Here is a 23,640-nt window from a genome sequence, read left to right as displayed (position 1 = left end):
TTATTCTCATGAGAGATTAGATTATGTGAACCAATACACATGAAATATGGATCACTAAGTTTAACTTTTGCACAATTAAATCCTAATATAAATCTTCTTTCACCTTTTACAATAAAATATAGTTAACTGTGCATTGATTTATAAGAATTAAATACAACTTGATTGACGAAATGCATAAAATTTCTCTGAGTCAAATCATATCACCTATATTGATTTTGTGTCACACAATTGACCATATAGTTTAATAAATTATAACACAACTTATATTCCTACATCAAACAATTGATGATTAACCTCATCAATTTCCTATGTCCCACTGGTGGGTGAATTAAAAATTGTTTAAATGATATTACATTATACCAAACATTGCCCTTCTGGTTTCATTTTTTGGTATAATGCACCTATTGTTAATAGGTGGTTATTATCCTAATGAATTGTTCAAGAAGCAAGCCTAAAAAGGACAGCACACCCATCGCTTAGAGAATTTTAAATGCATGAAAATTTATACCTACATAAGTATGTGTAAATCGTGTGTGTATAAAGTTGCATGTTAATTCATGCCTACATAAATTTGTGCAAATCGTATACCTTGGTGATCTTGTGTGTGCGTACACACACACACGATCACCAAGGTATACGGTTTGCACAAACTTATGTATGTATGTATACATATGCACACAAGATCACTAGGGTATATGATTTGCACAAACTTATGTAGGTATGAGTTCCATGCAACTTTATATATACACACAAGATCATTAGGGTATATGATTTGTACAAATTTATTTAGGTATGAATTTCCATGCAACTTTATACACAAAACATCACTAGGGTATTATGTAGGTATGAATTATCATGCATTTATAAACAAAATAAAAATAAAAAAATTCTCCCTCTCTATATATAAGTGACATCTAATTATCTTTAGGAAAAGTATGCATAGCACTATAAAAGATGTAATATAATCAAACTTGTTATTACAACTAATGTTTGCTTTAAACCTTAAATCTATCATATAAAAATACAAATCTTAATTTGTAAAATTTAAATATCTATAAGACAGTTATAACAATTTATACGTAAAAACAAATAAAAGCAGTGAATTCGCTGACATTTGCAAGCTAGCTCAACTAAAACTAGGGGAACTCTCTTTGACAAACCACTGTTCTAAATTAAAAAATAGGGGTTTAAGATACAAGTTGTGTATATATATAGCATAGAAAAACTAAAATAGAACTTGGTAGCAGATCATATATCATCATATGAGATGTGGAAAGATGTCCTGCAACCTGCTGCTTCTGGTTCCTCTGCACCACAACAGTCATAAAACTTGGCAGCGTAGGGAGGATCTTCAGGTCCTAATTCGTAGTACCTGTCACAAATGAGGAGGTTAACAAAATTATGTTCCTAACAACAAACATATGCTCCACACGGAAGACAAGAGATGGGTTATATGCATGTCCTGATTTACAAGAAAAGATTCAACGATGGTAAGGGAAGTTGAACAGTTAACCTTCACCGTTACCAAAATGCTCAAAAAATAAATAAATAAATAAATTAAGTAGACATTAAAATATATGTTACTTACAACCAAATCTGGTATTTTTTCACAATTCCCTGGATTGTAGCAATAAAGATGTTTTTTTTACTTTAACTACTCGCTCTTTAGTTTTTTAGACTTGATAACTGACAATTTTCACATGGCATTTACAAATATAATGGAAAGGAATGCAAACATAAAATGCACTAGATAAATGTTATTACTGTCATATGACTAGAAGGTACTTCGTTCAAAGAGACACTAATGCCAATTATCTACAGGACTAATCATGAATGGCTATGCAACAACCATTGTCGATAAGTGCCCACAACAGAATCTTTGTTGCATAGAGGGTGCCCCCTGGAGTAAGTTAGCAAGTTGGTCTTTGATTACAAATTATTCTAGACCTTCTATGTTTGTAATGTGTTCAAAAGGATAGCTCTACTCACTTTTGAATTGAAAACTATCAGTTAATTGTTGGAATAACATTGGATTTAACACTATGTTTCAATAAAAATTATTTTATTGCTAAGGCATACATATCTAGAGTTTGTTCCTAACATATTCACAACAGCCTTTTAACAGTGGCGAAGAAATGCTTCAATTGCACTTCAATTATAGGCACAAAGGAATCTTGTTGGATACCAACCTCATTGATGATCCACATCTACACAGAGACATGGACAACGTGCACACCATAGGGAAAATCTTTTCTACAAAAATCAAATGAGATATTTAAAGTGATCAAACCAAAGACAGGTCCTAAAACATTCTGTTCTTGTTATACACAGAAAAGCTCCAAGTGGCTCTGAATTTAAACAGGCTTTACCCTTTATGACAAATACATGAAAACTACCATTTCTCACAGAAGCGAAGTACTATTATAAAACAAGAATTTTGCTCAGTGCATGAATACAGTAATCTGTTTACTGCATGTGGTGTATAGCACAAGTTTATTTTATATGACAACTAACAAAAGAAAAAGTGCATACTGATCAGAGATCATAATCTTAAAAATGGCGATACAAATTTTTATGACCAAAGAATCCATCTTTTGATGGTCAATGCTTATAGTTTCCCCTTCCTACCAGATAAGTAGTATGAATATGCATGTTGTTAAAATCATCATTATAGGATGGAGATGTACAAATACATAACTTTTGATATTAATTTTAGAGATCAACAAGAGAATATAGATGCATCTCCCTCTAGATGGAAAAGTGTAATGCATAAAGGTACTTTTTGTGAAGTTGGTGAGGAGGCTGAGGGGTGCTTCACATAATCATGTCTACAAGTGTTACTACTTTACCAAAATAAACAAACCAATTGCAGCTACTGCAGTCTGAGTCAATATAGAGCATCCGAGTGCTTGTTAACACGAATAAAAACATATGATGAAAAAATTCAAAATAATAATAAGCAGAATGGAAATGTTGATATAATCCATTTAGCTAAATAACTCTCAAAAAGTAGGATGAAAAAGTACACCGACCCTTTTGTTAATTGACTTCTATTTGTCTGTACAGGTAATTAGTCTTATGATGTTCAGATAGTTCTATGAACTACCACCAATACCTTTGCAGACCTACAGCTTGTGTATCCTACAAACTCATAAATACCCCCCCACGCGTTGTCAACGTACATTAGCAAAACTTCTTATCTCAGCAACCAAATTTGCATGCCCTGAAAACTTAAGTAGATTCTGCATGGATAAGAGCATTTCTCATTGAATTCTATGCTTCCATAGCATATACAAAATCCAACATTGACAAAGGTGAATCTTCACATGTAAACACCAGTGTCTTGCACCGGAAGACAAAATACAAACAAAATAAAGGACCAAGGAAGCAGAACTAATTCAATTCAATCCATTATTATATAACCCTTAATCCTTGAAAATGAACAAATATTGCTCAGATGCCATGTGTAGTTTTGCTATTATTCCTAAGTTGACGGTGTAATTTTGCTCATAATCATAATTAGGTAATGAAGAAAGAGTTTCTGAATAAATTGTCTGAGTAGAATTTTTAGATCTTTAATCCTAAGTTATCGGAGAGTTGGACCGGTGTCCACATTGGGCATCGGCATCTTATTGGAAATCCCCATCTCTGGAACAATGAGATTTTGTGTACAGACAAGGTTCACCATGAGTTACCAATGGTTGGAGATCTACTCTATCCACTATTAACTTCTACCCTGATTCCCTGACACAGACTAAAATTGTTAGATCCATTATATCGGATGGCTAGATATATATATTGACAAAGGCTAAAACATTCTTAGCAAAGGCAAGATCTGGCACCATAAGGAACCAGTATATATGGAGCCCTGCACTCACCTCTACACCTATCATTGAGGAAACTGAAGCCATTAGACAAATGGTTACAGTTGTTTTGATAATTCTGAGAGACATTTGAAAAAATTTCAAGACACCTCTTGTTCCAAAGACCCAAGGATTTAGACTTTCTAGATTTACTTAGCTCCTATGTGATAACTCTTTATCGGGCAATTAAAGGCCACATTGCCATCAAAATAGTTACACTAAGGGCATTTACAATACTAGAATTGTGACATAGGGTGTCCATTATCACCCATACACTTTGGGTTGTATGTTGATGATTCGAAGGACCTTATTTCATATAGTTTGTCAGAAAAAAATGAATGTGCTCTGTTTGATATCATCAATGCTATCCTTAACTTTGTGTATGGCATTCTTCTATCATCTCAAGAGGTCGAAGGTCTTTAAGGCAATTGAAATTCCTTAGTCCATTAGGTGACAATAATGGACTAAGTACTAAGATCACATCATTTAACTTTAACATATCTAGGAAGGAAACACCAACATCCATCTCACATACAAATGATAATTTATTGGAGGCAGTCTCATCTTATTGCTATTTAAGATTGGCATTCTTTGAAATGCTTTTCAGTTTGATCCTATGTTTGCCAATTTGGGTGCAGATTCAAGGTTTGGGTTCCCCAGTGCATCATAAAAAAATCCAGGTTTGGCATGGATGGATACAGCTGTACTGTATACATATATATATATATATATATATTGATGGTTTAGGCCCAATATTCCTTTGTCAAACGATCTACAAAATTGTAATTTAAGTCATGGCGAGGAGATGAAGGATGTATGGATTTTATCCTACGTAACCCGGGACGCGTCCCCGGCCTGAAATCCCCCGTCCCGGTCCCGAGGAGGTTTTGAGGACTTGGGGATGGCCAAGGGAAGTCCCCGTCCCCCCCCCCTTCCCAAATATAGGGGTATTTGCAGGGGACGTCTCGGAAACGGGGGGGCGGTTTTCCTAGTCATGGGGGATGTCCGTACGTCCCAGGGATGGCCGAGAAGTCCCTAATCCGTCCCGGGGACGGCTGGATGTCCCCCATGACTAGGCTAAATTAAAACATTAAAATATGTCATTTTAAAAAAAAAAAATTGTTCTTAAATAATTAAAAATTAAATTAAAAGTATCATCTTCGACCTAAATGGTTCGAAGTCTTTAAAAATTAAAAAAAGAAAAAGAAAGCGATTTTAATATTATTAATATTAATTTTTTAATACTTCAAACTATCATATTAAATTTAATAGTTAAAAGTTAAAACTTAATAAGTTAATACTTAAACCTATAATAGTGGAGTTCAAATTTTTTTATGTTTTAAATTTTTGAAGGGAACATTTGTTTTATTTTTATGTTTGCGCCTATGGCGAACATAAAAATAAATTTCCCTGCCGAACATAGCGCTATAGCCTATTATTCTCGTTGGCGAACATAAAAAGTTTTTATCATTTTAAACTTTATCATTTTATGCAATTAGGGTTTGCAACTTACAAGCCAAGTTGGAAGTGGAAATCGCTAAGAGTGGAACTGGAAATCGCTTAGACTTTGATAGTTTGACTAGCTTGAAATCGCATTCAGTCTGGCTGGAAATCGCAGTCTTCTTTGGCTGTCGTGGGTAGTCTATCGTGGAAACTGGAAAGTCTACCGTGGTTAGTGGGTAGTGGCTTCATCGATTGGCCATTGTTGTTCCTTCAGCAGCAGCAAGGTTTTTATTTTTAAACTTATTTCATTTTTAATTTTGTTTTGAAAGGGAATGATAGTATGGGGAATGCATTCCCATGCTATCATTCCCCAGTATAATAGTATTAATATTTGACTGCAACATTCTCAGAGATTACATAAATGATAAAACTAAAAACTTTTATCATTTATGTAATCTCTGAGAATCTAGTTTTTTTTTTCTAGCCTTCTAGGGCAAGTATTGTTGTAGCTACAATGGCATTTTCATTTTATTCTCAATGAATACTAATCTTTTATAAATATAAAATATTAATTGAGAGAAATGTGCCAATGTCTGATTGTTTTTTATTTTTTTGTATTTTATCAGCTCATTCAAACTCAAAAAAAAATGAGCAGCAATGTGGGCGGTGGGGGCAGTGGGGGTGATAGTAGTAGTGAGAATGAAGTGGAAGTGGTTGGTAGAAATGCAAGTGGAAGTGCTGGGAGAAGTAGTGGGCAGCAACCTGTTGTATTTAAATGCCCTTCAAAAATTATGGAAACATATGCAAAAGGCCCTTTAAATAAAACAAAACCTCTTCTCCAATATGTTACACCTAAGGGTAGAAAAAAACAAAATTCGGGACGGAGTAGGGTGTGGAATTGTCATGTTTGTCTAACAGATTTTAGGGGCAGCTACACAAGGGTAAAATCTCATTTTTTGGGTGTTCCAGGCCATGGGGTCAAAGCTTGTCCAGAACTAAAAGATGAGGAGAGGATAGAATGTCATAGATTGCATATGGAGGCAGAAATGGAGAAACAAGGTGTGGTAACACTGCCACCTTCTTTTGCATTTTCACAAACAGTTGGACCTATGACATCCACTATTGGTAGTAGTAGTCAAAGTGAGACAAGAGGAAAGAGGAAGATGGGTAGTGAGAAGGGAGGATCAATAGAAGCTTTGTTTAATATAAAAGGACGTGAAGCTTTAGAATCATCTATAGGTAGATTCTTTTTTGCTAATGCCATCTCATTTCATGTGGCACGTTCCTCTTACTTCAAACAAATGGTCATGGATATAGCCAATTTCGGTCCCACAATCACCCCCCCTGGAGATCATAAGCTACGGACTACTATCTTAGACAAAGAGTATTCCAAGGTTAATGTGTTAATGGAGGATATGAAATGAACTTGGATGAGGACTAGTTGCTCTATTGTGTTAGATCGGCCCCACATCAATATCATTGTCACATGCCCTGCTGGTTCTTATTTTTTGAAAGATGTGGATTGTACAGGTGATCACTGATTCAACACGTGTGCAAATTAGCAGGTTTGATGGTAGAGGGAGCTTACAGGCACATCTTTTGAACCCCATGTTGTGTTCATGCATTGAACAATGCATTGAAAGATATAGGAAAAATAGATTGGGTGAAGCAAGTGGTGGCAGAAGCTAGAGACATTCAAATGTTCATTTGCAACCACCACACCTCACTTGCTCTCTTTAGATCATTTTCAAAGGAGTTTCTCAAACCCATTGAAACAAGGTATGCTAATGCCACTTAATTTTGTATCAAACTTCCAATTTTTTATTTTAATTCTCATTGAATAAAATATAGATATGCCATTTAATTTTTTTTATTATTTTAATGAATATAGGTATGCCACTTGCTTCATCTTGTTGGAGAGGATGCTTGATCCTCTACAGTTGATGGCGGTGAATCCTGAATGGACTAGATGGCGGGAATCAAACTCTACTAAAGGAAAATCTGTCAAACAAAAGATCCTTGATGACAATTGGTGGTCCACTATGAAGTAAGACATCGCTGATTTTATTATTAAATTGCTGATTGTTTTAAAAATTAAATATTAGATTGCTGATTGTTTTAAAAATTAAATACTAGATTGCTGATTTTCATATTTTGGTTTTAATATTTTGAACTTTGCACTTGCAAATATGTTTGCTCTATCATCTCACCTATTGTAGATGTCATCAGATATGCTAATACAGACTATCCTAGTCTTAGAGAGAGATATGAGACATTTGACAGTATGCTTGGGGGAAGATTAAAGCAAACAATTTTGGCTAAGGATCCTACTTTGGGGTTCTATGAGCAACATATTAGGCCCATTTTGATGCGGAAGTGGAACATAATGAACACCCCGCTTCATATGGCAGCCTATGCATTGAATCCCAAATGGTATGCACCAAGGGATAGAAGGATGCCTCCATGTGATGATGATGAGGTTTTAGATGGGTTCACACGGGCCATTGATAAGATATATACAGAGGAGCAGGCTTCCATACTTCGTGCACAATTCCTTGACTTCACAAATCTTCGTGGTCCTACATTGAGTAAACCACAAGCGAGATTGGACATAGCCATATTAGCCCAAAAAGACCCTATTGGATGGTGGACATTGCATGGGAGGGATACACCACAATTGAAATTGTTGGCCACTTGCCTACTTTCACAAGTTGCTAGTTCCTCTACTACAGAGAGGAATTGGTCCACATATGCCTTTATCCACTCTATCAAGAGGAATAGACTTACCTCTAGACGAGCGGAGAAGGTAGTGGTTGTGCACAATGCTCTTCGACTTCAGGATCGTCAGACTCCAAAGTATCGACAGATTCCAACTTTACGATGGGATGTTGATCCCGAAGATGTGGCCCAGGTTGATGAGGAGGAGACGCCACAAGGATTGGTTGGGATTCCACTAGATGAGGTGGGCGTGGACCATGATAGTGGCAGAGACTCAAAGGACTCTGATTTTGACGCAATGTTAGGATATGCAGATTAGGGGCAGCATTATACTTTGTTTTTTTGTATTTACTTAGTACTATTTTGATTTTCATATCGTAGTAGACAATGAAACTATATGGCAATAGTGTAGCCTTTGGGCATTTTGTATGTTATGTCTTTAATATTGATTATAATATGCATATTGACAATGTGAATGAATTGAAATTCTGAATTATGAATGCATATTGAGTATTGACAATGTTGTATGTTCAAAATTTACATTCTAAAATGTTTTCATAGTATCATACACATGCTATATCCATGTTTTCATATGAATATAATGTATATATGCATGCTTTATCCATGTTTTCATATGAACATTTAGAATTTTCCTATATATTTTAAATTTTCCCTATATTTTATATAGCCGTCCCCTTTGCCGTCCCCAACCCCCCCATCCCCAAATTTGGAAAAAAAAATTGTCGTCCCAAAAACTCAGGGTAACGTAGATTTTATCATATCAAATGAATAGAGTGGGTTTTTGGAGGGGAGGTAGATTTTGGATGGTGTGATTGTCATCCACTAGATGATCCTTCAATAAAATGGAAAAGGAATGTATGGTTCTAAATTGAAGATATGAATAAGGATTATGATTGGATCTCTTGGGTTTTTTTGGAGATAATTCTGCTCAAGTTTGGGTTTAGTGAGGACTGGTGCAAATGGGTGAGGGGATGCGTCTCTTTTGTGTCTTCTTCAATGCTCAATAATGCCATTCCCACAACTTCTTTTGAAGCCTCTAAAGGATTGAGGCAAGGGGATTCACTTCCCCCTTTCCTATTCTTGATTGTAGCAAAGGCATTGGGAAGGACAATGAAGGGGAAGCCATGAAGAGGGAGCATTTGAGGCCTCCAAATTTCTCTAGGATGGAAAATGTGACTCATCTTCACTTTGTGGATGACAAGATACTCTTTGGAAAGGCAAGTGTTCAGAAACCTAAATCAATTAGAAAGGTGATAGATTCAAATCAAGCAAATTAAAGCCAAAATGTGAACAAGAATAAATCCAAAATATATTTTCTTAAAGACTTTGGCAAGGACTCGCTAAACATAAGAAGAATTCTGGAATTTGATTGTGTGCCATTTCCAAGTTCGTATCTGGGGGTGCCCGAGGTAGAAAGCAAGGTGTCTATGAGAGATTAGAAGTTTCAAATGTGTCCAAGTAGGTTTTCTTCTTTGAAAGAGAGGTGGCTCTCCTTAGCTGGGTGGATTACTTTGATTAAAGCTTCCTTATTGGTTATTCCTATTTACTTTATGTTGCTAATTAAAATTCCAAGATAGATTGTGAAGGCAATTACAGATTTGCAGAGAAATTTCTTATGGTGTGGCATAGAAGAGGAGGGAAGTTCATTTGATAAAGTGGGAAGGTATCTACAAAGAGAATAAAAGTGGAGGATTGAGTTTCAAAGATTGTAGGAAGATGAAAAAGGCCTTGCCCTTAGAAAGAAGCTGATTTGGAGAGCATATTGTGAAAACAGGCTTTCAAGTTGAGTTTTGCATACCAAGTATATCACTAACAATGGCTATGGTAGTGTTCTGCAGCAAGAATCAGTTCCAAGGAGATCTAAGATATGGAATTTTATGAGATAATAAAGCAAACTAGTGAGAAAGAATTTGAGATGGAAATTGGGTAATGGTGAGAGAATTCATTTTTAAAGCTTGGCCTGGATACAAGGAAGACCTCTATGTTAAGATGCAGATTTTGCCCAAGTTGCTACCTTCTATGAGAATAATAGGGGGGCATTTGTCAATGATTCATGATTGAAATTAAAGGTTCATTGGAATGGATCCAATTTCCAAGTATCTCTCCATTGTGAGATGTGACTTTCCACAAGATTTCGGAGCTATTGAAGCTTGCCCAATCTCCAAGGTCACTCGAGAAGATTCATTAATTTGGGATGGGTGTGAATCAAGAGAAGTGGTTGTGCAATCAAACATGTGCTTCTCTAACTACTCAATCTAGTGACTAGACTTCCTCACTATCAAAAGAGTGTAGTGTGACCTTGGCCTCCCAAATTAAATGTTTTCTTATGTATTGCAATGCATGGTCAAGCATTGACATAGGATAGACTAAACATAATGGGAATGAGCAATCCTTCTCAATACAACTTGTGTTATAATAGCAAGGACTCCAAACGGCATATGTTTATTATTTGTATATTTGTCAAAAATATAGTCACAAGCTAGATCTCTATGGGATTGCTTATGATGGAGCTAGTATTGGAAGATAAGTATTCAAAGCATGTGCTTGAAAGAGGATTTGAGTGTGGTTACCTTGCTCTTAATTTGGAATGTATGTTTGGAAAGAAATGTTATGATTTTTCAAGGAGGGCCAGGATTTGCAAAGAGTGTCTGGGATCTTTTGGTGGATTTAGTAATTGAGGTGGGAAATTACAAAGTGGGAGGCGTGGCAAACCTCAGTCTAAGCAAGCTCGAGTGGGCCAACAGAAGGCCAAGAGTGCACCAACTATTTGGTAGTTTGAAGAAGATTGATAGTCCTCCCCTAAAAAGTATCAAATGGCATCCTCTGAATAAAGAAAGTTTGATACTCAATTTTAAGGAGCAACCAAGTGTAATCCTGGGTTGTCAAGAAGAGGTTGTGTTCATATTTTTATTGGGGCAACCAGTAAATTTACAAGCTTGGTTTTTTGGGTAAGGATGAAGTAATTTGGCTTCGGCCAGAGCTCTACCCTATGTCTTAAAAACTGCTTGGAAATTGGGATGGAAGATGCTTTGGGTAGATGATTTGAAATTAATCATTATGAAACAGAGAGTGCAGGGCTTGGATGTTGAATTCCATCATCAGGTGTGTTAGGGAATTTGTAGTAGATTTTGAGAGCATTACCTTCAGCCACATAAAGAGGAAAGGAAATTTTGTGGCTGACTTGACAGCTAATCAGGGCATATCTCTCAAGGAGAATGAGAGAATTACCAACAGATGCTGGTGAAGGCCATTCCCAAGGGAAGTCCTATCATAAAAACTTGATCGAACAAAATGTCACACACTTCAAGAGGTGCCACATCGTAGTGCATTTCATCCCAAAACAAACTTGAATTCACACGGAAGGGGCATTATCAAATAACATATATATCTCTACCATAATTCACCTAACAGATTGTATATGATTGAGAATGAAGTACCACCAGCAGATTCAACCTCCTGAAGACATTTTCAAATCAGGCCTTTCTAGGCTGTCACTATACACTATCAAGTGCATAAATGTTCTCTTCAACCACAGATGTGAGTCACAGACAATGGTGTGGGTATCTACCTCTACGATTTGCTTCCCCCTCTCTACTGTGGGTAGAGGTGTCTGCTAGTGTGGATGCCGGTTTTCAAGCTGGTGCTGAATCTTTTGTTAGGATTTCCACTACAACTAATAGTGTTTGTTTAACATGACATTCTTCATTCAGGTGCCACTTACTCTTGTGAATTTTGTTTTGCTTTCCCATGCCATGCAGTAGACTCTTATCCAGGGAAGCCCTTTGTCAGTGTTTTAGTGCCAAGAGAAGTTTCTTTCCTTCCTTTATAATTTAATGTTTCTTCAATCTAGAACACATTATGTGGGGGTTTCTCTAAAATGTCTTGACCTTCAAGAATTTCATCTCTTTTTGGATGAATAATAGCAAAATGCTACGGTATTTTAGAATCCTATGCCTCTCATTGTCACGAGTGCAAACTATGCCGACAAGACAAGAAATGCATTCATACAATCTTGCACACTCTGTTCTTGACCCTGGCACAATGGTATCAACATTCTGTGTTTGCTGTCATAAATCTTCACCAGGTGTTGCTCCTCTTACAAAGTCTCTTACAAAGTCTGCCCATGTTTTGACTGAGAAAGCCTTCTACTCAAGTGATTTTTCCATCCTTTTCTTTGTTTCTTTAAAGATATTATGATTCCAACCATTTATTTAGAATGGATGCATCTTTTATAGGGTGCAGATGCTATCTTTCCATTGTCAGAATTTAATTTTAACGTGTGATTCCAGTTGATCCAGCCGAGATTCTACCTTGTCTACATCAATTTTACCTCCACAATGAGAGATACCTAAGTCACTTGTACCTTAAAAGTTAAAAATTGTTGCACCTCTGAAGGATCTGCCTGACGAAAAAGTGAATGTTCGTCTGACTTGTGAAATGATTTTGTTAAACTACCCTAGCAACTCCATCTTATGCCTCTTGAGGAAATCGTTGAGCAACAGTTTGCAAGGATCTCATTTTCCCTATTTATTTTCAATCTGAGAATATCTGGATTCTGAACCAACACAAGCGGTATTTGAAGAGCCATGTATCTCCAAACCATGCTTCTTACAGTTTGACCTTGTTTGATGAGATATACGAAAATGTGACAAACTGCTATAAGATCCAACAGATTCACTTTGTAATCCGATGGACAACACACTATATTGCAAAAACTTAACACATCATGAAAGCTATGAACCAAAACAACAGAATTGAACCCAAGATCACATATAATTCTGCAATGAAAATGAAAATTTTATTTAAGCTGAAAGTAATTTGCATAAAGGTAACAATCTTTGAAAAACAATGTGAAGGTGTAACACCGACATTTACAATCAAATGACAATTCTTTTATAGTCATTATAGCAAGAAATGAAATGTCTAAAGATAAAATATTAAAAAGTGGAGTGATTTGCCCAAGAATCTGAAAAGTCGTATGACAAGCAAACCCCTGTGAATAAGCAACATAAAAACTCATTCAAACACTATTTCTCTTTTCCTTATAATTTTTTAAATTGTCTATATTGTGTCTCTTGTGGATTCAGACCACTTTGAATCATTTATTACAATCGAGCTTCTTCAGCCAAATGTATGCCTGTGACAACCATTTTTATGACCATGAAATATGGCCTAAGCTTTATGATCAACAGTGACAGTGTTATGCCCTGCCAAGGTGACCCTCTAGTTTTTTGTTCTTTTGTCAGATTTTTTTCTAATTGCCACTCGAATCATGAAGCCTACAAAGGTCACATTAAAATCCAAAGACAGATAATGCAATTCCTTTTAATATGATCATATTCAAGCACTTATTTTCAGTTATATCTCTGATGGTCTATACTCTTGCTTTTAATCTTATATTTGTTTATAGGCTTTTCTATATGTATTGGCTGCCTAATATGCCGGCCAAAATATACTTTATGCTAGTGCAGGGTCTTCTATAGTTGCTGGAATAGGTATTAGTATAATTGATGTACAACAGTGGAGTATTACCTTGGTAGCTTTTTTTATTGTTTTTAGGCCCCTCTTCACTCTCAAAGACACTTGATTGAACAAGAGGAGAGGCCTCAGCTGGTTTTTAAATTTTTTATTCTCAACTTCCTGCCCTTTGCCACTAAATTGCTTTATAGTCTACCATGCTCCCATTCCAAAAGAACACCAAGAGGCTCCACTCTCATAATATAGGAAAAGGACGAGGTGGGATCAACTCCTGTGTAGATTAGTGCACGGAGGATTTCCTAACCAAAATTCAGAAGCCCTTATAATTAATTTCAGTCAAAATATAATGTAATTTGCATTGGGCTATAGGTTTTTCCAAATGGTAAGCACGTGCCTATATAATAGAGACTAATAGCAAAAAATAATTTGGGATAGCTAAGGAAAACTCATGTAAATGATCTCTTAATTTATCTAATCTAATTTCTTCTAACAGCACAGCTTCCTTTACCATAACTGAAGTGAGTAAATTAAAAATCAAAACAAAGCTCTGCCGCCATATCATGCTAAATGGCCAAAAAATATTGCTCTTCAATAATTGCACCAAAAAAAATTACTTGTTATAAGAGAAAAGGTTAACCAACCACAATTTTGGTGAAAGTGAAGGAAAAACTAAGGTGGATAATACCTGATTTTAAATGATTTTTTTTCTAAAAGTCACCCTTGCCGAATGGAACAAGCTCAAATGGTAAAGAATTAGGGTTTAAATAGAGTGCCTCCAGTTTCAAACTTTAATCACACATCACCCCATCCCAGATGGGAACCCCTTACTTTTTAGGCCCTCTCAGTCTTTTGTCTTGTTTTTTGGGGTTTTTTGGTCGCAGTCTCTCTGTTTTGCAAGTGTCTGAGGGTCTTTTTGATCAAGTCGGCTTTTCGTTTGAATGAATTTGGTTGAGTCTAGGGCTTGTTTTGTCAATTTTAGGGTTTCTGCCTTTAGTCCTAGATTTTAGGGGTTCTGTTAGGGTTTTTGAAAAAAACTGAATGTAGAACTAGAACCAAAACCCTTCAAGGAACCTCCCAGTAAAATTTGAGCGAAATTGGAGTTTTAGAAAGTTCCTATTTTTTAGGGATTTTATTGCGTCCCGGAATGTTTTCATTTTGCCAAAAATCAAACTTACTATTTTTAGTAAGTTTCTATTTATAGTACATCATCTTGCGTCCCATTTTGGGGTCTAACACTGACATTTTGAAATGTTTCTATTTTTGGAAAGTTCATTGGTGACAAGTCCCCGAAGGCAAACGATGAAGACTAAGCATTCCTGAAGAATTTGTCCAAATCCGGAAGGTCAGCAGACAGGATCAATTAAAAATTGGCTAAGTGTTGGCATCCATTCCTGGAATGGAAAGCTCAAAAAAATTCACCTAAGTCCGAAAGAAGCAAGATGAAATTCCATCATAAGATGAATCTAGCCCCCAACATGGAGGAATAGCGCCAAATCCAAAGCATCTTGGAAACTGAGCAAAGCATTGAATTCCCTCTCCAAGTCAAAATTGTGCCCATAGAGGAGTCAAGGAGCCAAAACATGATCAACAAGGAGAATTGAAAAACTGTGAATTCCTTGGCAAAAAGCAAATAGCACCCATACTTGGAATGGGGCGCCAAATCCCTCATACCTTGGAAAAATAAAAAATTGCAAGATTCCTCCCTAATGAAGAAATTGCGCCCACATGTGCCTAGGGCGCTAAAAGAGACATTCCATGGAGAGAGTGGAAAGTGTAAGATTCCATGACACAGGCCAAAATGCGCCCAAGGTTGGAGGACGCCAAAATAAGGGTGCCTTGGAAATCATGAGAACTTTAAAATTCCATCCCTAAGTGCAAACAGTGCCCAAGGAAGAATATAGGCATCAAATTCAAGGGATGAAGAAAAATCGAACAAAGTGTGAAATTCCTCCTTCAGTGCAAAATTCTGCCCTAGGAGTTGGAAGGTCGCCAAAGTCGAGAGGTCATGGAGAATGTGGAAAATGAAGTTTCCCTGCCTTGATGGAAATTCTGTACAATAGAGGATTGAGGCACCAAAATTGATGCATCATGGAATTCATAACAAATACAATGAATCCTTGGCCAAGGTAAAAATCCGCCCAAAGTCTTGGAAGGGCACCAAATGGATAGAGCTAGGGAAACCTTCAAAAAGTCAAAATCACACACAAGGAGCCAAGGAAGAATCTAGGCGCCAAATCTATGAAGGCATGGAAAACATGCAAAATGATGAATTCCTCACCCAAGTCAGGAATGAAGAAGAATTTTCCAAGGTGAAGGGGAGTTTGAAGGTCAAGAATGGATTGAAAAGTAAAAATCCCCTCAGGAAAAATTTAAAAATTTCCATTTTTAGGCACCAAATCTTGTCCGAATTCGAAAATTTTTACAGATTTGGACTCATGAGAAATTTCTCTCTACTAGACCTAGGTCCTAAATTTTATGAAAGTTCCTAAAAAATAGGAGGTGGTGGAAATGCGTGGAAATTCCATCCAAGGCAAGAAAAGCCAAGCCAAGCAGATGAATAAGGGAAATCTTGAAAGAATCTTCCAAAATCCCTCCAAATTTTGAAAATGGAAAAATATAAATTAATGAGTTGGCAAGGAATATTCTAAGTATGACGCATGACTTGATGCATTAAGGAAATTTCCAAATTTGAACTCAACTACAAGGGAAATTCCATTTGCATGCGTGGTGAATGGGAAAGTATGACGCATAATGAATGCAACTACCAAATTAGATTCCTCCCAACTTAGCAGCACGTAAGAGAAATTCTATATAAGCAAGAAGATACATTTCATTTCTCACGTGCGAATTTCAAGAAAGGAGAGTTGGCGAAGAGCTGAAGAAAGACATACTTAGAGAATTTTTCAGTGTTCCACGGGCATTGGGGACAGGGGAACGCGAGGACACGTTTCCGGGACGGGGGGACCAAGGGCCTAAGTTTCGGGACGGCGGCAGGGGGGTGGCGGGGTGGTGGTGCTGATATAGTTATACATATACATATAGTACTTGAAAAACTAGTTTTGAAAAGATGTATGACAGTATTACAATATAAGAATTAAATTTCAAATGAGATTATAGGAAATTTGAAATACTAAATCTAAATACCAAGATTTCTAAGTTGTGTTGTTATATGGAGCCTAATCAGACTCGGAGGTTAGATTTTCCCTACTTCTATCGGCGCAGTTTCCCCCTATATTCTTCAACAGGGGTTTGGGAGCAACACCCCCAAGTTGGGGTCAAGGGGCATCGCCCCTTGCGCGTTACAGGGCGGGGTCGAGGGGCAGCGCCCCACGAGGCCAAAAAAACTTTTATTATTTTCTAAAGGCATTGGGTGTTATTTTTCTATTGGCCCACATCCAATTAGAGTTACCCCTTAACCCTCAAAAAACTTAAAAAGTCACTTTTTTTTTAAATTTTAATTTTAAACATTGCATATATGTGGGGGCGACAAGAGACGTCTGGGCGTCTCCCTGTCCCTTGAGAAATGTCTGAACGTCTCTCGAAGGACGGGGAGACGCCCAAACGTCTCCCAAGGAGACGTGGAGGCGTCTCCATGTCTCTCTGGGAGACGTCTCGGCGGCGCTTCGGTGGCGGTGGCAGGACGGCGGGGGATGTCGCGTCCCCGTCCCCGAGACGTTTCTTACGAGGAGACGTGGCCAAAAGGGGGGGGGACGTGTCCCCATGGAACACTGGAATTTTTCAAAATTTCCAAGGAGCTTTTCAAGGATGGCGGAATCAGGCAAGGCGGCTACCATCACCAAACAGGCACACATAAAAGTAGAGCTGAAGGGATTCCTTCCGGAATCCAACGTGGTGTCCAGGTGGAAGGAGATCAACGATACAAATTTGGGAACGTTCAACTTAGCTGCATTCAAGATCAGGATGTTTGGAACAGCAAGGCATAATCCATCTCCTACAGTTGTCAAGTTTGTTAGAAGCGGAACTATTGCAGCAGCTGGTTTTCCTCCTGCAATACAATGTCCGGACTTGATTCTGGAATGTGCGAAACATTACAATCCAGAGAGGAAGACAATTTCAACATCAAATGGCAAGCTATTAGCCACCTTCACTCCGGAAACAATTGGTGAAGCCTTCGGAATTCCTTCACACCATTTGATGACTTACCAGAACATGAGTGGAGCTAAGGCACTATATGGTGCACGTCCTGACAGATGTGCAGAGACTATCAACAAGCATTGGTTGCAAAAACCTAGACCACACATCTCCAAAATGCCAAAGACACTCACTATCTTTGAATTCAAGCAGGAATATGAGGACTTGTTAATTATGCTGAGCGAGATAATGGGGTGTCCACATACCATCAACTTTGAGCCATGGATGTTTTTCTACATCGGCAAGGTTATGAATTCCAATGGGTTAGTTGATCGGGCCAGGTTAATCGGCCACTACATCCATGAACAGCTGAAGGATTTGAAAGAAAAGAAGTCCCAGTCCTTCTACATGAGCTCCTATGTAATTTACATGCTTGCAAGGATGGGAGGCTTTGATGGTCTACCTGGAAAGGGAATTATGGGTTGTGGATGGGCACAGCTAAAAGTTCATGAGAATTATCCTCCGCTACACCTCCATAATACTGATTCTTTCAAGCTGGAGAATGACACTTTCACCATGTACCTAACCAAACTCATGCAAAATGAGCTCCACACAAGAGTGTCACCACAAGCTAGGGCATTGGTTCAGCAATTCCGAGCCACGTTCTTGCAATTTCCAAAATTCACATATATGTGGACACAGGGCTTCGCTTTCCAGCCGTACTAACTCCCACCATATCCATCTGACAAGCTGATAATGTTGGAACTTATGAGGCAGTTGACAACTTACGATCAAATTCAGAAGAAGAAAAAGAAGTTGTCTATAGAATTCCCAATCGTCCTCGGGACTATGTGGAGGTGTGCCCAAACTTGGCAGCAACGGTGAAAGCAACTGAAGAATTGGCATTTTACCGCTTGGCATATTACACTACCAAGTATCACTATGATCTATATCGCAAGATTAGAATGGTTGCCGGAGTGAAATTTTTACATAAGTTTCACCTAGAAGACTACTGGGCAAGTGCCAAGGATGACCTTGAAGTCCGAAAGAAAATGTATTCCAGACTGCCCCTTGACACCATCAGGATATGTGAGCTAATGCAAGTGTTGGATCAAGTGAAGGAAGATTCGGACCTGGTGCAACCAAAATTCGAAAGGGTGAAAGATCAACCCATTCAGCTGCCAGACTAGTCGGAACCTAAAATTGACGATCTAAACATCTTGGCTAGACCTATTTTAAAGTTTACCAGACACTGGGTTGATAGGCATATCAAAAGGTTCAAAGAAGGAAATGTCCACCTAATTTTTCAGTTGATGGGAAGTCTAGATTCCCATAGCAAAGCAACTAAAGGATCTTCACAAGCCCATAAGGAAGGAGAAGTCCGACTTGATAGAGGGAAAAGTGCTCCAAAGAGGCTGAGGACGACAAGGAAGAAGGAAGCCCATCAAGAAGTTGAGCAAGAAGAACCACCGCAAAAGAGAGTGAGGGTAGAGAGGATGCCGTCACCGGCTAGTTCTTCCAACGTGCACGAGGTAGAAATGTTTTCGTAGGAAAATTCAGTAAATCCACCTCCAAGCAACATCCTCGACAGAGCTCTAGTGCAAGATATACTCAACATCAGTGTTTCACATAGACCCAGTTAGCCAAGAGGTCAAAGACAAGAAATTCATCCTCATCAGGAAGAAACTCGCCAAGATAGTTTTGTGGAAGCCATCCTTGGCAAGATGGAGGAAGTATCACATGAGTAGGAGCAGATGGGAATCCATAGTCACTCCATTCCCACTCCTGATTGGGTGATGGATAGATTAAGAAAGGAGCCAAAAAACAAAATTGATCCAGCACAGGAGTTAGAAGATTTGTTAAAAGAATGGATAAGCCAGCAAAGAAGAAGGCTCCCCGGAAATTCTCCAAGGTTGTGAGAAAAGAATATGGAACCCGAACCTTGCATATAGTTGAGCCTGCAATAGATAAAGACAAGAATAAGATTATGCCAAAAGATTATGTGATTAGACAGATTGATCGAGGGCGTGCTTGCCCCAAGCAGGTAATTGAAGACTTTTAAGGATCTTCCTTGGCCATGACAGAAAAGATGCAGAAAACAAAGGCAAAATGTAAAAGTTTGAAGGAACAAAATAGAGCCTTATGTGAATACATTAGAAGTCTTAAGCAGACGCTCAAGGAAGCAGATCCATCTTTCATTCCTCGTTCCTCCCTCCCTAAGGAAGTCATTGATGACACAGAGGTAATCAGAGTAATGGCACAGAGTTCCAAGGAATGGGTGGAAGATGTCTTTACTGCAACACGAACTTCATTGAAGACTTAGCCCATCTTCATTCTAGATTTGTTGCCCTTCTAAACAAGTTGGAAGTAGCGGAAGGTTTGTGGGAAGATGTCCACATCTATCAGGACTCAAGGCTCTAATGAAGATTCCGAAGCAAACACTGATTGATGGAAAAGTAATCCAAGAGAATGAAATTTATGACTTTTCTCGATGGTTCTGCGTCGTTTGCTCAGAAAAGAATACCTTTGAAAAGATTTGCATGGAGTCTTTAACTTTGAAAGACTCAATTAGAAAAGTCCAAGAGGAAGTGATCAATGTGATCAAAGCACTGTTCACAAAGAGGCTCAATGAGGATGGAGTAACAGTGAACTCCTTGAAATCTCAGTTACATGAATTCTTCTTCGTAGGTTCCTTTTCTAAGGAACATTTTCATAATGTTTCCTCATTTTCCAACACGATGAAAAAAGCGCAAGAAATGATAGTTCAATGGGAAAGCTTCTTTTCCAAGAGCGAGGAAGAAATCACCTTGGAGTTTGACATTGAAAGTGTGCCAAGTGTCTCTGTAGGAGAGCTGGAAACCGTTGTTGGTAAATTCATTGCGTATGCAATTAATGAGCGGGATAATGATCGTCCTTTTTTGGACGAGAATCTTCAGACTAAATAGTGGTGATGCATTTACTACTAGAATATTTTGATTAAGTGGCGGCCAGGTCAATGCATGTTGAATGCATGAAGAATCTTTTTGCATGCAACCGCCGTATTAATGATTTTATGACAAATTCTTTTTGCATGTAGTCGTCGCATGGAGAATGATGGACATTTATGATTGCATGAGGAATATTTATGGTATTCTGGGCAAATTTGATGTAATGGGGTGCATTTAATGCATAAATGGATGCCATTTTTGGGCTTATTTGAATTTATTGTATATGGGCTTAGTGGGCATTAATTATTGATTCCCACCTTGTTGCATCTTGAGTGGAGAATCTTTTAGGGTGAAACCCTAATTAGGAATTGCAAGTTCTCATGGCTCAAGGCCTATATAAAGGGGTGACCCCCCTCATTTGTAAAGAGGAGAGATTGTTTTCTGAGATTGTTGAAGTAGCCAACTTAATACATTGTTCGATTTTGATGGTGTATTCTTGTTCTATTTTAGCAATCCACATGATCTTGCTCTCTTCAATTAGAATAGATTTTGCTTTATGTTGTTAGAAGAACTGGATTTGATAGGATTACTTGTTGCAAAGTCCGAGCTCATAGTTTTGGTGTGCAATTGATTGTTGCATACTGTGCAAAGTTAGCCTGAGCCTCCGTTATATGTGTATGCTTAAATTCGATTATCAATGAAGATTGTTCGATTTGATGGTCTCCATTGGTAATTTGAAAAACCTTTACACACCCTCTGAAGATTGCACCGCCTTCGCGTAGTTGTGCTCTATTGGCGAAACGAGGTGTGGTTAGATTTTGCGTGAGTGATCTTGTCTCCTTGTTCTTAGGCCTAGACTAGACTTAGTTTAGTTTTCTAAACCCCTTTTCCCATTTACTTTCAACGTATTTTAAACCCAAAAAATCCAAAAAATAGAGCTTTCATTGCAAAATCATTTGCGTACAAGTCCTTGAACCCACAAGTTTGTTAAGATCTTCTGTGAGAATACGTAAGGCCCCTTGGGTTAACAGCAAACCCATCAACTAACTGAGTCACATCCACACGTGAAAGGAACCTTGAGATTAGCCGTTTGATCTTTCTTTGCAATCTTAGCATACAATCTGATTTTAAACAAGAGAGAGTAAGGTGACCATTGGTAACTTTATTCTGCGTTTGACGCTGTTATAAAAAACACGTCAACAGAATTGGCGCTAGGAGGGCCTGAAGAATTCTCACCGAAGAAGAAATCTATTGTTCAAGGAAGAATTATGACTCAAGATGGTGTTGCATGGCACTTGAAGTTCACCTCCTGTTTTGCAACTTGGTTTGGGATTCCACGATCATCAGGAAAATATTATTGCTGACTTAGCTGATCTTGCCCAAAGAATAAGCACAAGCCAAGAGCAATACAACGAAATTTGTCTGGTATTATGGGGTTAACAAGAGAAGGCTATTGAGATTGCAGTTGAAATTGAAAGAGACCTGCTTAACCAAAGATTTCCACTTGCTCTACGTGCTCCACGTCGCCAATGATCTAAGAAGTTGGATCGTATTAATTTGTTCTCACCAGAAAGACATCAAAAGATTTTGCGATCTGCTCCAGGAGCAAAGGAATTTCAAGAGTTGATATTCAAGCCAAAATGTGGGAAGAAGGAAGCTGCCTCTACAAGTCGAGATTCGCCAAGTGTTGAAGATCCTTTACTCGTTTGTTTCAGACTCCACCACCACAAAAACCGATACAGAGAGTAGCTTGTGCAAGTGTTCAGCAAGGACCTCTTCAGACACCGGCACCACCAATTGTTCAGCAACAACCAGCACTTGCGATGGCACACCAGCAACAACAGCAACAAGTCCAAGGAGTGGCTTGGCATCCGGCAAATGCTTCCCCTCTTGCAGCTTTCAAAGCATATCATGATATGCCAAAGAATCTTAAGCATTTTTGCTCCAAGTTTTATGTTAATGATTCAATCGCACTGCTAAGGAGCATATCAAAGTATTCGAGGATACTCTCCAAAATAGGGATATCCAACACGAGGATGTTGCCTGTAGACTATTTTCATATTCACCGGGAGAAGAAGCATTCTACCGGCACATTAATCAACTTGTAGATTCAATTGGAACTTGGCAACAAATGAAGGAGACATTCTTGGCAAAATTCAGGTTGCATGTTTCCTCGACAGAAGTGTACCGGCAATTCATTGAGGTAAGAAGACAAGAACGGGAGCCAATTGGCACCTTCAACAACAGATTCCAAAGAGCTTATTCCAGGCTACGCTCGCCATACAATGTGAATGATGAAGCAGCTAGAAGCATATACTATGCAACCTTGGATTGTTTCACCTCTATGTTTGTCTAGCAAGCCAATCCAAATGATCTAAAGGCAGCCTATGATGAAGCCTTTAAGATTAGCCTTCGATCACCTGCGACTGCTGCAGGAACCATGCCTTATTATCCGCAAGCTAGTGCAACAAATTATCTCCCTGCTGTCAACCCAATTCCCGCTTCTGCGAATCAATTGGTGCCTCATCCAGGAGCTCTGATATCACAAGTTTTGTCATCGTAGCCAGTCTACCTGCAAAACACGGCTACTTCATCCAAAACTCAAGAAGAAAAGGACGAGATGAAGGAGCTGATTGAACAAGTGAAAAGGCTGTCAACTGAGGTAACTTACCTCATAAATCAAAATAACCAGATGCAGAGCATGCAAAGAAATTATCAAGCACACCAAGGTGCCAATAGAGGGCATCAGAATAACCCTCCAAATCATCATGAAAACCATCAAGGACACGGTACTGGACACCAGAATAGTAGCCATGGTTTTCAAAATAACAATAACAATAATCAAGGGTTCCATAAGAAGACATGGAACACAGCACCAAACAATGGGGGTGTGCCTTCACCGCTAGATAATCTGCCACCCTCCGACAATAGGCCAGCAGATAAAGTGTTCCTTGCAGAAGCCGCCTTGTCAAGTTGGTGCAGGCTTCATAATACCAATCAGCATTCTGAGCTACAGTGTCATGAATTCCAAGTAGTTGCTGATATTTTCAGGCAAGAGATGAAGAATTTTGAGGTTCCAAAGAATCCTCCGACAACGG

The 23,640-nt window shown here is 38.2% G+C and overlaps 1 protein-coding gene across 1 annotated transcript in view; it reads right to left on the bottom strand.

Moving 5' to 3' along the window:
* Window positions 1–940: 940 nt before the first annotated feature.
* LOC131050133 (uncharacterized) overlaps window positions 941–23,640 on the bottom strand; it is a 37,444-nt gene continuing 14,744 nt past the window's right edge. Inside the window, exon 2 of the mRNA XM_057984303.2 lies at window positions 941–1,372. Coding sequence (XP_057840286.1) covers window positions 1,249–1,372 — 124 coding nt within the window. The 3' untranslated portion in view covers window positions 941–1,248. The remainder of the gene's footprint in view (window positions 1,373–23,640) is intronic.

Source organism: Cryptomeria japonica, chromosome 6 (genome assembly GCF_030272615.1).
Source record: "Cryptomeria japonica chromosome 6, Sugi_1.0, whole genome shotgun sequence".
NCBI classification, from domain to species: Eukaryota; Viridiplantae; Streptophyta; class Pinopsida; order Cupressales; family Cupressaceae; genus Cryptomeria; species Cryptomeria japonica.
Note: the sequence above shows the minus strand (reverse complement) of the source record. Positions and strands in the feature narration are given on the sequence as shown.